Here is a 13,876-nt window from a genome sequence, read left to right as displayed (position 1 = left end):
GACTGCCGGTAGTAACGGCGTGTGGAACGGGTCAATTTAACAAGCGGGACGAGAGGATGAGCTTCTCAGGCACAACACAAAGCGTATCGATGTCATATTGTTCGAAGTGTGGTCTCCGTTTTTCGAGCAGTTTTGAAGATGGCTGTGCTTCACAATCACAAACAGTGCTCGAATAAGCCCATTTACCTGCCCTTCGACCCTGTCCTGAAGAAATATGGTGGAACAGGCCGCAGCCCACGTAATAAGCTGAGGAGTATAGGCCCATCTTGGACTTTTAAGACAGCGCTGCGGCTGCGCTCGATCGAACCAAAAAAAAAAAGAAAGGAAAATCCACATGCAATGCAAAAGATCTCGACATATATCTTACGATCCGATGGGCCTACACGCTGACACGCCGACGCTTTTGGGTCTTGAGTCTTGACCCCATGGGCCCCGCCCGCCCGCCCGCCAAGTGCGCGTCTGCTTCGGATCTTCGTCACCGGATAAGCCACCTGCTTCCGATCGCACAGCCCTATCAACTCTCCTCGCCTGCCGTCGCCGCCTCGCGCTCTCCGATCCCGCGCATATTCTCCACCAGTAGTCCTCTGCTCCGCCACACCCACCACTGCTAGGGCGCCGCGCCGCAGGCCCGCAGCCCCCTAATCTCCGAGTGCTGATCACGCGGAAACCGATGGCGCTCCTCGCGCCGAGCCCGCGCGCGCTCCGCGTGCGGGAGACCGCGGCGGCGGCGCTCCCGCACTCATCGGCGACCGCTGCATGCTCGACCGTCGGCGGCGGGGCGGCCAGGCGGGCGCTGTGGCTGTGGGACAACGGCGGCGGGACCGGGACGGGGAGGAGGAAGGAGCACCGGGAGAGAGTCCGGCCGGAGGCGTACTGCTGGGACGTGTCCAGGCCGGTGGAGATGGAGGAGATCGACAGCATCGAGAAGCTCGATGATGCGCTCAGGTGGTCCGTCGAGAACAACCAGCCCGTCGTCATCGACTGGTACGAGAGTGCTAGCTTGTTGGTTGTTGCACATGTTGCCAGACCTGCAATGATCTCACTCTACTCCATTGACCTGTCTGGTTTTCGGATGTTGATTGTCATTAGAGTAGAATCGAGATGATTTTTCGCCTTTATTTTATCCGCATGCTTAAATCTAATATCATATCTCATCGGAAGTTGAGGCGCTGTCTATTGCTTCCAGGATGGCAGGTTGGTGTCGGAAATGCATCTACCTGATGCCCAGAATGGAGAAGATGGCAGGAGAATATCCTGAGTTAGTGTGACTTCACCTCAGCAGAATGTTTTTTTCGGCACAGTTTAGAGTTCTGTCCTATTGATACCTTAGCAAGTAAACTGAACCCGAGTTCTAAATACATACACATCTGAGATTATGAAATGTGTTGATCTGTTTAAATCACGTTTCTGTTGCAGAGTGAGGTTTTACTTCATCGATGTCAATAAAGTTCCACAGGGGGTGGTGAAAAGAGGAAATGTAACTGTAAGTCGGCAAATTCAGAGATTGTTGACAAGATAGTAGTTCATTCAAAAGGACTAAAATAATCTGACTGCCTTGCCTTTCTGTGTGCAATACTGCAAATCTACCTTCAGAGAATGCCCACTATTCAGGTGCCACTGCATTTTCTTCTGCCAATTCATTCCTTTCTTCCAAGAAACCGTGAATGCCTTGTAACTTGAAAAACATTGATCCTAAACCGTGCATTCATGTTCAGCTATGGAAGGATGGAGAGTGGAAAGCGGAAGTAATAGGAGGCCACAAAGCTTGTCTTGTGATGGATGAGGTTAGAGAAATGATCGAGAATAACAAGTGACTAAACACCCAAGTTATGCAATAGATGTTGTACTGTGTTTGATGTAAGTATAGACATCAGACGATCTCTTCATATACTAAGCTGAAATCAAATCACGTTTTAGTTTTGTACTAAGCCAAACTTGCTGATTTGAACCAAGCTTACTGAAAAATGCATTAACATCTACGATATCAAACAAATCTCAAAATACATTTCATGGTGTATTTTATTAATCTTGTTTGGTGTTTTAGTTGTTTGTGCATTTTTTCTTTTAACGTGGTCAAAGATTAAAAAAAAGTTTGACTTATGACAAAACAAAAATGGATTACAATTGTAACAACAAAGGGAGTAAAATCCATAGGATATATTGTATTTCAGGAATCAGGATGGAGGGGGGATATCTTGAATTATCATATCCTTCTTTATGTACTGGTCATACTGTATTTTGTCCGGTTCTCTTATGTTGGAACTAGATGAACTTTTATCCCAACACAACTGCACAAGTAAGGAAAATGAACACGTTCTGCAACTATGCAAGGATGGAGAATATATAGATAGCAGAATTCACAGGAAATGCATGAATTTGTTATCCAAAAGAACAAGTGATTGGATACCTGACCCGTGCAATTGATACGTAGAGATGCGTGACAATAAAAAGTTGCAATGGTCAATAAGCTAAACTTTTCACGTCCCTGTCATATCATAGCCGCTGAAGTCTATCCAGTCTGGCAATTTAATTTCTCTTCTGACTCGTTTCCAGCAAGAGGCTACAAGTAGTGGTGTATATTCACAGGAAGAAAGAAAGAGCAAGCATGTTGCTGTAAAGAATCAAATAATCCAGTGTTTCCAATTCTGCTCAACCAATATGTCTACAAGATTCCATCCAATATAGTACTACTTAATTACATAGTAACAGACCCATTTATAACCCATAAGGACCAGATGAACAACCTGCAACTGCAAGCTGCCCAGAAGTGGCGGCCATTTCAATCCTCGCGGGCAGCTTTGCGGTGCGACGACGTCGCGGCGGGCGACAACGATGGAGAGGCGTCGTCGGTGCCGACGGGGACGTCGGAGAGCGGCGCCAGCACGCGCCTGACGCTCATGGAGCGCATGGGGCGGAAGCTGAGGGACCTGAGCCGGCCGTCCTTGGAGAAGACGTCGGAGGAGCTGCGGAGGATGAGGTAGACCAGCCCCTGGACGAGCACGAACACGGCCACCTTGGCGAGCGCGTCGCGGAGCTCCGGCGACAGCGACGGGAACGCCGACCCGTCCATGGCGTACGTGGAGAGACGCTGGCAAGGTGGAGAACTGGAGACTGGAGAGGGAGATGCGTGTGGATTCGCGGCGTATGGGTGTGTGTGATCGATGAGATGATGGCGGGAGAGAGGTCGGTAGTCGTCGCCTGCTTTATATAGAGCGGCCGGCCCGGGTAGCTTCTAGTTCTAGCTCGTGGGTTTGCAGCCTGTTGCGAGTTGTTTTTGTCGTGGCCGTACACGCAAGCGGGTGAAGTGGTGTGGGTTTCGTTCGCAGGGTATCTTCCGGGCTTTGATTTGCTTAGCAACTTGCAACTTGCAAGGAAGAACAAGTCTCTGCTCCTGTTCGTGACTGTTCACGTTCTACCAGGGGGGCTGGGGACAGCTGTCAAGTTGCGCAGTCTGCTGACACTGACAGGAGGCGAGGGGAAGGGGTGGATGTGGCATTCCTCCAGCTAGGCACGAGCACGATGCATGATTTTGATCCACATCCAGCCCCCTCCGAAACAGTCGCTGTCTTGGAACACGTAACCAAACAGATTAAGCAATTGGCTTTGGGCGCAAGGCTTCGATTGGCTCATCATCTTCGATGAGTTACCGCGTCGCGGTTTTTTATTGTTTTATTTTTTTTTATGTATAAATAAAAGTGGTAAGACCCAACGGATTATTGACCCTTTTTTCTTGAAATCGTCGTCACTCGTGACTCTAACCCGCCACCGCCACCGCCACCGCCACCGGCTTTGCCTGCCTGGAAACCTAGAGAGTGGAGACGTCAGGTGGCGGTGGCCAGCGGGCTCACGCGGGTTGCAAGAGGAGCAAACGTGCCGGTGGCGGGCGGGGCATATGCCCCCAATGGCCCGTGGTGATTACTTTGACTTGCCGCGAGAGATGCCGGCAGAAACGCTTGAAGCAAGGCGCTGCAGCCTCGATCCGTTGCGGCGCGGATGGTCACCGACTGGTTTGTGGTGGTGTGCCTCGACTCCAACGTCACGACGCGTGAGTCTCACGCGAGACGTGTGAAAATGCAGGGGTTAAACCGAACAGCTTTTAAAGTATGCTAATGGTAGATTAATCCTTCTTTACATAATTGTCTGATATATTAGTATACAACGACGCTTTGGCCGAGTGGTTAAGGCGTGTGCCTGCTAAGTACATGGGGTTTCCCCGCGAGAGTTCGAATCTCTCAGGCGTCGTCCTTTTTTGTCTACCATCTTGCATTTTTTTACCCATTTTTTTGTGCCACCAACATGCAAAATGGAAGGAAAAGCAGCCCGGTAATTTTTTCCACCCATTTTTTTCTGCCTATTTTTAAAGTAGAAGTAGAAGAGTTTCAAATACAAATAATAACATACGTAGAGTATAGGAGCAGCCAGACTTCTCTAGTTCTCAGCGTGTAGGTTCATGTTAAACTATGAGCATCTCCGGTAGTTCTAAAAAAATCCCTAAAATCATTTTGAATGTTATTAACCGAAAATTATGCTCCAACAATTTCTTAAATGAGGTCATCAAATATAACAACTTTCTGAAAAATCCATATTTAATCCTCAGACTTAGTGAGTTGTTTGACACTTCCAATAACCTATTTTATGTTCCAATCACACCATAAAACCACTTGTATGCTATCCAATCGCGCTCATGTACAAATGATGTACTTGGAATAACTTGAGTTGCATCCATGCGTCGCCGTCGCTAGCTGCGAGACTCTAGCCCGCACCTCAAGAAAAGCGTGCTTAAAATTTTAGCACCGAGAGCACTCGACCCAACCTTATCTAGAGCTCTCGTATATCTTCTTTGCAGGCGTGTCCAGTGTTAAAAGAGGCCTAATAATTGATCATTCTCGCCATTTGAATTATTTGGCAACGAAAAAAAATCATCATCGAGATACAACAGAAAACTCATTTATGGACCGAGGCTGGTGCAAAGCACCTATACACGCCCTTTTGTTGTCAACGTAGGTCGTGACTTTTTTGTTTGTTTGTTTTGTTTTTGTTTTTTTGCTGCACCTAAATGGACTTTTTATATGCTTCTCTTTGCTTACTTATGCCTCCGCGGCATCGAGAGAAAACCGACGGCTTCGTCGGTACCGAAGTTGAGACGCCGACGAGATCATCACGATGACCCTTGTAGAGAGGAACTCTCATGCTTAGATGTCCTTCGTCCTGTGCTGACGCGATGCTGGAGGAGCGACATGCGTAAAGCGGTCATGCTTCTCCAAAGACCACGGAGATCATCGTCTTCGCAGCCACCATGGCAACTCTAGGCGTGCCATAACATATGATGTCTGTCAGACAGATGCAATGCAGAAATGTCTGTACAAATGAATACCATATGGTTTACATGAGTTTCTTCGCCTATGTTTAGGTTTCCAGGTCTTGGTCCAAGCTGTTGGTGGAGAACAAACCTGGCGAGTAGAACGGCTGATATGGTTCTACTCCATCATGCTTTCAGCAGCTGCTGTGAAACTTGCTCTCTGGCTCTACTGCAAGAGTTTAGGGAAATATTATGTCCAGGCTTATGCAAAGGTATGGAATTCTGCCTTGGCCGTATTACAAAAGCAGCATAGGTCGAAATTGTCATTTAAATTCACCTGCACATGTGTGCGCCATTCAGGACAGATTCTGTGGATTGTCAATTGTGCCCGTGGAGGCTGTAATACTTGTTGTGCATACCAACCGGTCCAAATCTGTATTAGAAAATGCAGGTACTTCCAGAACACTTGACATTCTCCCAAGTGTAATGCTTTATTTTTTATCAGTGCTTTATTCTTCTAGAACACTTGACATTCCAGAACATTTGACGTATTTGTCAATGGAACAATACATGATTAACTTTCCTAGGTTACTAATCCTAATCACGCTTCCGTAGTCCAAACTCCAAATCAATCTACATATGTTGAAGTGATTCAATGTCAAATTTATAGTAAATTTTACACCAAACCACTTCAACAAGTATAGATTAAGGTAAATACATGGTATCCAAATAAGCCCTCAGGGCATATTCACACAGTATTGAAGATGTTAAAACGAAAGTGTCCCGATACAATAGAACTCGCACTTCAGGGCATATTCACACTCGTTATCCTTTCAATATCCAAGAGCAGGATGAGCAGACTTGCATGTTAGATATTTGAGTGGACATCAGAAACCCGTCAGATTTCCAAACACTTGCCCATTGTTTCTTCAAACCCAGATTATGTGCCTGAAGAACCCAAAATGCCGCTCTAGCATCAATAGAAAGCTCTAGGCACAGTCAGGCAAGGCACTGCTGGCATATTTATCACGCGGAGAATATACAAAATGAGACACTAATTCGTGCTAAGAAATAGAAAACCCAGTACCAAAAGCTTACATACAGAAAACCCACACCCAAACCCAAGCAGATTTTTTTCATGATTAGATATCTTAACTGACCAGGTCACGAGCCATCATGTTTGGCCTCCGCATCCTCATGGTCATAATTCATAAATAACCCTGGGACTTCTTTAGTTTTGCTACTAGAACCCACATGTTGGCAAGCTCACTTTCCAGGAAGGCTTCCTTGTGCTTTGACTCCTCGACTTTCCTTTGGAGCTCTGCTTCTTTTTGCTCCTTCTCCATAAGCAATGTCCCTAGAGCCTTTTCCCTTTCATGGCTTGTGTTCGTATCTCTTCTGCTAGCTGGCTCGTGTCGCCTGCTCATGCTCTCCCTCCTAGTACCTCTTGGTGCATTGCTAACTCTGCGTGGAGCTGGAGTCAGACTTCTCAGCGATGACAGCTCCGTCGCAAGTTTCTCGTTCTGGTTCATCAGTTTGGTCACTTCTTCTGACAATGCTTTCAGTTCGACACCAGCAGCTGAAACCAAGCCTTTTGCATATGTACTTTCCTCCAATAGCTTTTGATTGCGATCCTCAAGTTGAGCTTTGATTTCAATGAGTTCAGACACCTTTTGCTTCAGCTCTTTGATTTCAACTGACTGAAGAGTGAAGACCATAGTGCCAATAAGATGAAAAGGTTAGCCAATAAGATGAAAAGGTTTGCTTCTGTTTTAAACTGTTGGTAAGTTTGGTAAGGCAGATTGGGCACAGCCGCATGCCCGCATGGATCTCCCTGCCCATGCAGGCCGGCCAGATTAGGAAAGTAATATCACCGAATTAGGAAGCCGGCCGGCCGGCCACAGACCGGGCCTCCTTCCCGGCCATCTTCCGCTGCTCCGGCGCGCTGCCATAGGCGCCGCCGAGCTCTCTTCTTCCCTGGCGTGCAGCCCTAGGCGCCACCACCTCTTCCCCTCTGCCATGGCTGGCTCTCTGCACCCCTCCACTGCACCTTTGCTTCCAACACTAGGCGCGGTACTCGGGAGAATCTCCTGGCCGCCAGCGCCCGCCTCGCCACCCTGGCGCGTGCAGAGCAGGCCGAGGCCGAGGCCGAGGCTGCCGTCGCTGTTAGTGAGTGTGCCGCCGCCGACGACCGCGTTCGGACGGCTCTCGATCGCGCAGCCAGAGAGCGCGCCGCTGACGACCATGTTACCCCGCCAACGAACACACTGCCCATAGCGACACGAGTCCTCCGTCTCTGACGGGGGTCGCCCCTCTGTTCACGCTGCCATGCTCTTCCAGGAGGCCACTGCCATGCTAAACGTCCACGCCTAGGTCGTCGCCTAAAATATCCGCACGACTGCAGTCTCGTCCCCACCGTTCTCATTTCTCAATCTCAACGCCAACAACTCAGTCACTTGCCTCTCACTCGTCCTCAAATTGATTCGCGGACTAAACAAGTCACTTGCCCCCGTCGGTCGTCATCTCCGGCACGGGCGTCCCTTCCCCACCTTCCTCGAAGCATGCGACGAGCTCGCCCTCGAGGAGCTCACCATGGGAGCTGCTCCTCCCTCGCTATCGACGACCCTCGTCACCAGATCCGGCGGCGGTTCCACCACTCGCTCTGGGGGCTTGTCCCAGCACTCCTCCGGGTTTTGGTTCCGGTGGCGGCAAAGGAGGCGGCTCTAGGGGCTCGTCCTCCAACAGCAACGGCGGACGCCTGGCACTGGTGTATGTGCTGAGTGCTGACCAACGCGACACGACACCGACTGGGCAGTGCTACTGCTGCCGAGTGAAGCTCTGCCCAGCTGCATGTGGACTTACCATAGAGACATGCTGCGGTTGGGCCCTGTTGACTTGTGGACAAAGGCAAAAACGCACGCCGATCCAGTGACGCCGATGCCCGCCTCGTCATCGGAGGGCGAGGCTACCGGCGCCAAGCCGCCAAGGCAATGCGTGGTGCACAGGGCCACGTCATGCGAGGGAGGCAAGGCACGCGCGGTCAGCGAAGCGACGACCAGGTCGTCGAACATCGGAACATGGCACTCTCAAGTCTCAACGCGCTATACCGACCTAGCACTGAACGGGCCTGAAACATGGATTCGATCCGGCCTGGCCCAGACACGGATACGATCTGGGCTGGAGTTTCCCTTCCTGTGCCCCCTCCGCCGCACTGCTGCCACGCGCGAGTCTTGAGCGACGACTTGGCCCAAGGGGCAGAGACGTTTCAGGCTTTTCAGTTCGCGTAAGCGAAAGCAAAATTCACTTCAGCACTGGGCAGTGGTGCACTGGCACAGCACGGAGGATGGGCATGCCAGCCAGCCCCAGCGTGGTCCAAAACGCGACGCGCATCGGTAGCGCACTGCTTGCCCCTGTGCAGCGCAGCAGTAAAGCGCCACTCTGACTTGTGCAGGATCGTTTCCCGTGCCAGACGGGCCGTACCGACACCAGTTTCGGCGCTTCTTGCTTTGCTTAGGGTGCAGCCAAGACTGCTGGTCACTCAGTAGATTCGCTTCTCGTCACTCACATGTCAATCACCATCTTCATCACTCATCATATAGAACGACGAAAGCACCTACTCCTACAGAGTAGCTGGCCCCTGGCCTGAATGCCCTCCGATCGAGTCAGTCCGAGATACGGGTGCTTGCTCGTTGCTGGACATACAGTATGTTATCTGAATATATGATGCGTTCAAACGGCCGGGTGATAAAACGTGGTCTACTTTCTAGTCCAGTCCAGTACTTCCTGCTACCTTTTTTCCCCGGGCCTTTACGTGTATTCAAAGCTAAACCGTAGTCAGTTAATTTATTTTATTAACCCTAATTGAACCAATAAGTTCATGTAACCAAACAGACAAACAGTACCAGAATCCCGCACGCCGTCGTCTCTGCAAACTTTTGCATCGAAAATGCTACCCCTCAGTAGTCAGTCGCTCACCGGCAAAAGTACAAACCAAAAAAGTAGTGCTACTTGTTGTAATCTATTGCAGTGCTCAGTGGCAAATGGAAAAGTACAGAGACAAAAATGGTAGAGGAGAGTTCTTTATTGCAGAGATAGATGTATATATAGTGTAGTACACAGGGTTCCCAAAAGGTGCGACCCTTAGGCAATAACTGCCACCAGTTGGGATTGATCACATGTGAAACTTTTGTAACACTCCCCCTTGATCAATCCAAATACATTTGATCATCTGCAAATTGTCATCCAATATTTGATCTCCTCAAAAACCCTGTGGGAAAAAATAAGGAGTATACAATATCCTTTGGATAATGAGAATAATCTCACATAGTCTCCAAAAGAAAATATGCTTGTAATCATCATGTATAAAAACCCCTGTGGGGAAAATCAATGATGAAGCATATAGCTTTGTTGATATTACCTCGTTAAAAACTTTGGATGAGAAAACCTTAGCAAGGCAAAACTCATACAAAGAAAAGAGTGTAATATGATGATTCAATACAGGTTATATATCATGGGGAATTACTCCCCCTGAACCTTGCAAGCATTTAAGTCTTCTCATACCAATCCCCTCAACACATTTCTGAAATGTAGAGTATGGTAGAGACTTTGTGAATAGATCTGCAAGATTATCACAAGACTTTGTTTGCAAGATGTTTATATCCCCTTTTTCCTGAAGTTCATGGGGATAAAACAGTTTAGGAGAAATATGCTTATTGATATTACTTTTGATATAACCTGTATCCATCTGAACAACACAAGCTGAATTATCTTCATAGATAATTGTTGGTGAGTCAAGAGAACCAATACCACAAGTTGTAAGTATATGATTCACCATTCTACGAAGCCATACACATTCACGTGATGCTTCAAATAATGCAATTATTTCAGAATGGTTGGTGGACGTGGTCACCAAAGTCTGCTTAGACGATTTCCACGAGATGGCAGTTCCACCTTGTAAGAATACGAATCCTGTTTGCGATCGGCCATTGTGGGGATCAGATAAATAGCCAGCATCTGTATACCCAATTAAACTAGGATCATTACTTCTCTTGTAAAAGAGTCCTAGATCCTTTGTGCCATTTAGGTATCTGAAAATATTCTTAATGCCAACCCAGTGTCTTTTCGTTGGGGCAGAACTGTGTCTTGCTAACAAATTTACTGCAAAAGCAATATCCGGCCGGGTATTGTTAGCAAGATACATCAATGCACCAATAGCACTGAGATATGGGAACTCCGGTCCCAATGTCTGTTCCTCATCATCCCGTGGTCTGAATGGATCTTTCTTTAAATCCAAAGATCTGACCACCATAGGAGTCTTTGAAGGATAAGACATATGCATATTGAATTTTTCCAATACCTTTTGGGTATATGTACTTTGATGTACAAGGATTCCAGAAGGTAAATGCTCAAGTTGTAGACCTAAGCAAAATTTGGTTTTACCCAAATCCTTCATCTCAAATTCCGTCGTTAAATGATGACGTGCTTCATCAATATCAAGTTTATTTCCTATGATGTTAAGGTCATCAACATAAACTGATATGATACAGAATCCCACGTAAAAGGAATTCACTCAATCGGTTGTACCACATTCTGCCCGATTGTTTTAAGCCATATAATGACTTCTGCAACTTTACGCAATACATGTTGCGCTTTGCCTTTGGATTCGGTACATCTATTCCATCAGGAACTTTCATGTATATATCAGAATCCAGTGACCCATAGAGATATGCGGTCACTACGTCCATCAACTGCAAAGATAGATGATTTTGCACTGCCAAAGATATTAAATATCGGAATGTTATTGCACTCATGACTGGTGAATAAGTTTCGTTGAAATCAACGCCGGGTCTTTGCGTAAACCCTTGTGCTACTAGCCTTGCTTTGTATCTCACTACCTCACCATTTTCATTTCGTTTCCGAATGAAAACCCACTTATATCCCACAGGGAAGATATCACGTGGTGTAGGTATTACAGCAGAGAAAACTTCTCTTTTGTAAAGCGAGGCTAACTCCGCTTCGATTGCTGCCTTCCATTTGATCCAATCCGAGCGCTTACTGCACTCTGCCATGGTCTTTGGATCTAGATCATTTTGAAGGTCCTCAGCAATCTGCTCGGAGAAATATATGTCGACATAGGTAGCTTTTCTATCATATGTTTCACCAGTCTCAACATAGTTGATGGCAATTTCATCAATCCTTAGAGACTCATCAGAATTTCCCAAATTGGTGTGTCTAGGATTTTCCGATGTCCCAGCCTCGGTTATGTGCACATCCGAGCTGGGTTGTGGATCATCACAATCCACATGATACATTGTATCATATTGGTGTCCTTTTGCATTCACTAATGTTCTTTGCTTCTTAGCAACAGAACAGCGCTTATTCACCATACTTCTCCTCTCTAGGAGTTGAGTGGCCTTATTCGGTACTTCCACTCTTTCTGGTGCATTCCTAGCAGGAATGAATGATTTAGTGACACCTTTGTAATTAGTGAATGCATCTGGCAGTTCATTTGCAAGTCTTTGCAAATGTATAATTTTTTGAACTTGCAGTTCAGTTTCTGAAGTACGTGGATCAGAACCTGGAACACATTGAGTATTCCAATTTATTTCCTGGCATTCTTTTTGGTACTTAAATTCTCCCCCTAATGCCGGGAAATGTTCCTCATCAAAAATAGAGTCAGCAAAACGGGCTGTAAATAGATCCCCTGTTAAGGGTTCTAAATACTTAATGATCGATGGAGATTGAAATCCCACATAGATCCCCACTTTCCTGTGTGGGCCCATAGCTGTTCTCTGAGGTGGTGAGATTGGAATGTATACACAACATCCAAATTTGCGCAAATGGGAAATACTTGGAGGATTTCCACGTACCATTTGTATTGGGGATGTTGAATGATATGCAGTTGGTCGTAATTGTATAAGGTCAGCAGCGTGCAGAACTGCATGACCCCAACACGACGAAGGCAATTTGCAATTCATCAATATTGGCCTTGCTATGAGTTTAATCCTCTTGATTAGTGACTCAGCCAAACCATTCTGGGTGTGGACATACGGTACCGAGTGCTGTACTTGAATCCCCAGTGCCATACAATAATCATTGAATGCCTGAGATTTGAATTCAGCAGCATTGTCCATTCGGATTGAACTAATCCGATGTTCAGGAAAATTTGCCTTTAACTTGATAATTTGAGACATTATCTTGGCAAATGCATGGTTGCGTGTTGATAGTAAACACACATGTGACCATCTAGTAGATGCGTCAATCAGTACCATGAAATACCTGAACGGCCCAGAAGTTGGCATAATGGGCCCACAAATATCTCCTTGAATCCTTTCAAGGAATTTAAGCGGTTCAGCTTTAATTTTGAGATATGATGGTCTCAAAATAAGTTTCCCAGTTGCACATGCGGTGCAAACAAAATCCTGAGATTTGGGAAAACTTGTTGTGGGCAGATTATGGCCAATTGAATTGTCTGTAATTTTCCTCATCATCCCTACGCCAGGATGACCAAGTCGATCATGCCAAATTTGGAATGCATCAACATCTTGGAAAATTACCTTATATGCAACATGTGCATTGCTCTTAATATATGTATAGTACAACCCTGACGTGAGTGATGGAATTTTCTCGCATATGCGTTTGCCATATTTATTCGGCTTTGTCAAGAAAAGAAACTCTTCTTGATTTTCATCATGGGTTTCAATATGAAATCCATTTTGCCGGATATCTCTAAAACTTAGGAGGGTACGTGTAGAATCAGGATACAATAATGCATCCTCGATCACAATTTCAGTACCCATGGGGAGGGTAATAGTTGCTCGACCAGAGCCAACTATCACAGCATCGCGTCCGGCGATGGTCAAAACTTTCCCATCTCTTTTCTTAAGAGTCTGAAAGTATTTGATCTCCCTAAGTATAGAGTTTGTGGTACAACTATCCACAAGGCATAATTCCTCTTCCGTCGAGTTGTCATCATTATGCATCTATACATAAATAAAAATTCTGAATAAGAATTTTATGATGCAACTTAGTACTATACATAACATGATATTAAATATCACAATGTCGAAACAATATTACAATAATGGTATGGTGACTCATCCAATGAGTTCGCACTACTCACAGGACCCAACACTGGTCTGTAGAGTATGTTACATCTCAACACATGAGATTGTATACCTCTACTTATTACAACAACATTATAAAGACAGTATAGAACAACAACACAAGCCACAGTGATCATGATCAAATCTCCAAGCATGAGAGATTTATGCCAAATCTCCAAATGGATCCTTTGACATATACTCAATGATCATATCATCAGATTCATCTTCTTGTAGAAGTGGAGGCTTGTTGTCAACCACATTGAGGTGCTCTTTAGCAAGAGTGTTCTTCAGGTCACCAAAAGCCAGTGAAGAACTTCCAACCTCAATTGGTGCTTCAGTAGAATTGAAATGAGCCTCAAAACCAGGCTTATCAGACTTTGGCTTCTTTAGGGATTGTTGATACAAAAGAACAAGGTGCTTAGGGCAAGTGCAGTCCCTAGCAAAATGGCCCTCAGTACCACATTTAAGGCAA

The 13,876-nt window shown here is 46.3% G+C and overlaps 3 protein-coding genes and 1 non-coding gene across 4 annotated transcripts; 2 read left to right on the top strand and 2 right to left on the bottom strand.

The window, feature by feature from the left end:
• Nucleotides 1-480: 480 nt before the first annotated feature.
• LOC100284788 (thioredoxin-like 5) lies at nucleotides 481-1,989 on the top strand. Its single transcript, NM_001157683.2, has 5 exons — nucleotides 481-984; nucleotides 1,187-1,258; nucleotides 1,417-1,483; nucleotides 1,594-1,611; nucleotides 1,716-1,989. The coding sequence occupies exons 1-5, from the start codon at nucleotides 671-673 to the stop codon at nucleotides 1,812-1,814; spliced, it is 570 nt and encodes a 189-aa protein (NP_001151155.1). The 5' UTR covers nucleotides 481-670; the 3' UTR covers nucleotides 1,815-1,989.
• A 469-nt stretch (nucleotides 1,990-2,458) lies between these two features.
• On the bottom strand, nucleotides 2,459-3,177 carry LOC100277186 (uncharacterized). Its single transcript, NM_001291598.2, has one exon. The coding sequence runs from the start codon at nucleotides 3,068-3,070 to the stop codon at nucleotides 2,780-2,782; it is 291 nt and encodes a 96-aa protein (NP_001278527.1). The 5' UTR covers nucleotides 3,071-3,177; the 3' UTR covers nucleotides 2,459-2,779.
• Nucleotides 3,178-4,160: 983 nt separating this feature from the next.
• Nucleotides 4,161-4,242, top strand: TRNAS-GCU (transfer RNA serine (anticodon GCU)). Its single transcript has one exon. It is a non-coding gene; the product is annotated as a tRNA-Ser (tRNA).
• A 1,986-nt stretch (nucleotides 4,243-6,228) lies between these two features.
• LOC103654212 (kinesin-like protein KIN-7D, chloroplastic) lies at nucleotides 6,229-7,548 on the bottom strand. Its single transcript, XM_008681043.3, is given in 2 exon segments — nucleotides 6,229-6,514; nucleotides 6,517-7,548. Coding segments are annotated over 2 exon segments (552 nt in total). The 5' UTR covers nucleotides 7,018-7,548; the 3' UTR covers nucleotides 6,229-6,463.
• Between the last annotated feature and the right edge of the window lie 6,328 nt (nucleotides 7,549-13,876).

Source organism: Zea mays, chromosome 4 (genome assembly GCF_902167145.1).
Source record: "Zea mays cultivar B73 chromosome 4, Zm-B73-REFERENCE-NAM-5.0, whole genome shotgun sequence".
Taxonomy (NCBI): Eukaryota; Viridiplantae; Streptophyta; class Magnoliopsida; order Poales; family Poaceae; genus Zea; species Zea mays.
The sequence above is the reverse complement of the archived record's forward strand: the minus strand, read 5'-3'. Positions and strand labels throughout refer to the sequence as shown.

Excerpts from the sequence above, each read along its gene's own strand:
- LOC100284788 (NM_001157683.2), top strand. The coding sequence starts at position 671 with ATGGCGCTCCTCGCGCCGAGCCCGCGCGCGCTCCGCGTGCGGGAGACC. Across the intron at positions 985-1,186 it reads CAGCCCGTCGTCATCGACTG|GATGGCAGGTTGGTGTCGGA; the intron begins GTACGAGAGTGC and ends TATTGCTTCCAG. Across the intron at positions 1,259-1,416 it reads ATGGCAGGAGAATATCCTGA|AGTGAGGTTTTACTTCATCG; the intron begins GTTAGTGTGACT and ends TTTCTGTTGCAG.
- LOC100277186 (NM_001291598.2), bottom strand. The coding sequence starts at position 3,070 with ATGGACGGGTCGGCGTTCCCGTCGCTGTCGCCGGAGCTCCGCGACGCG.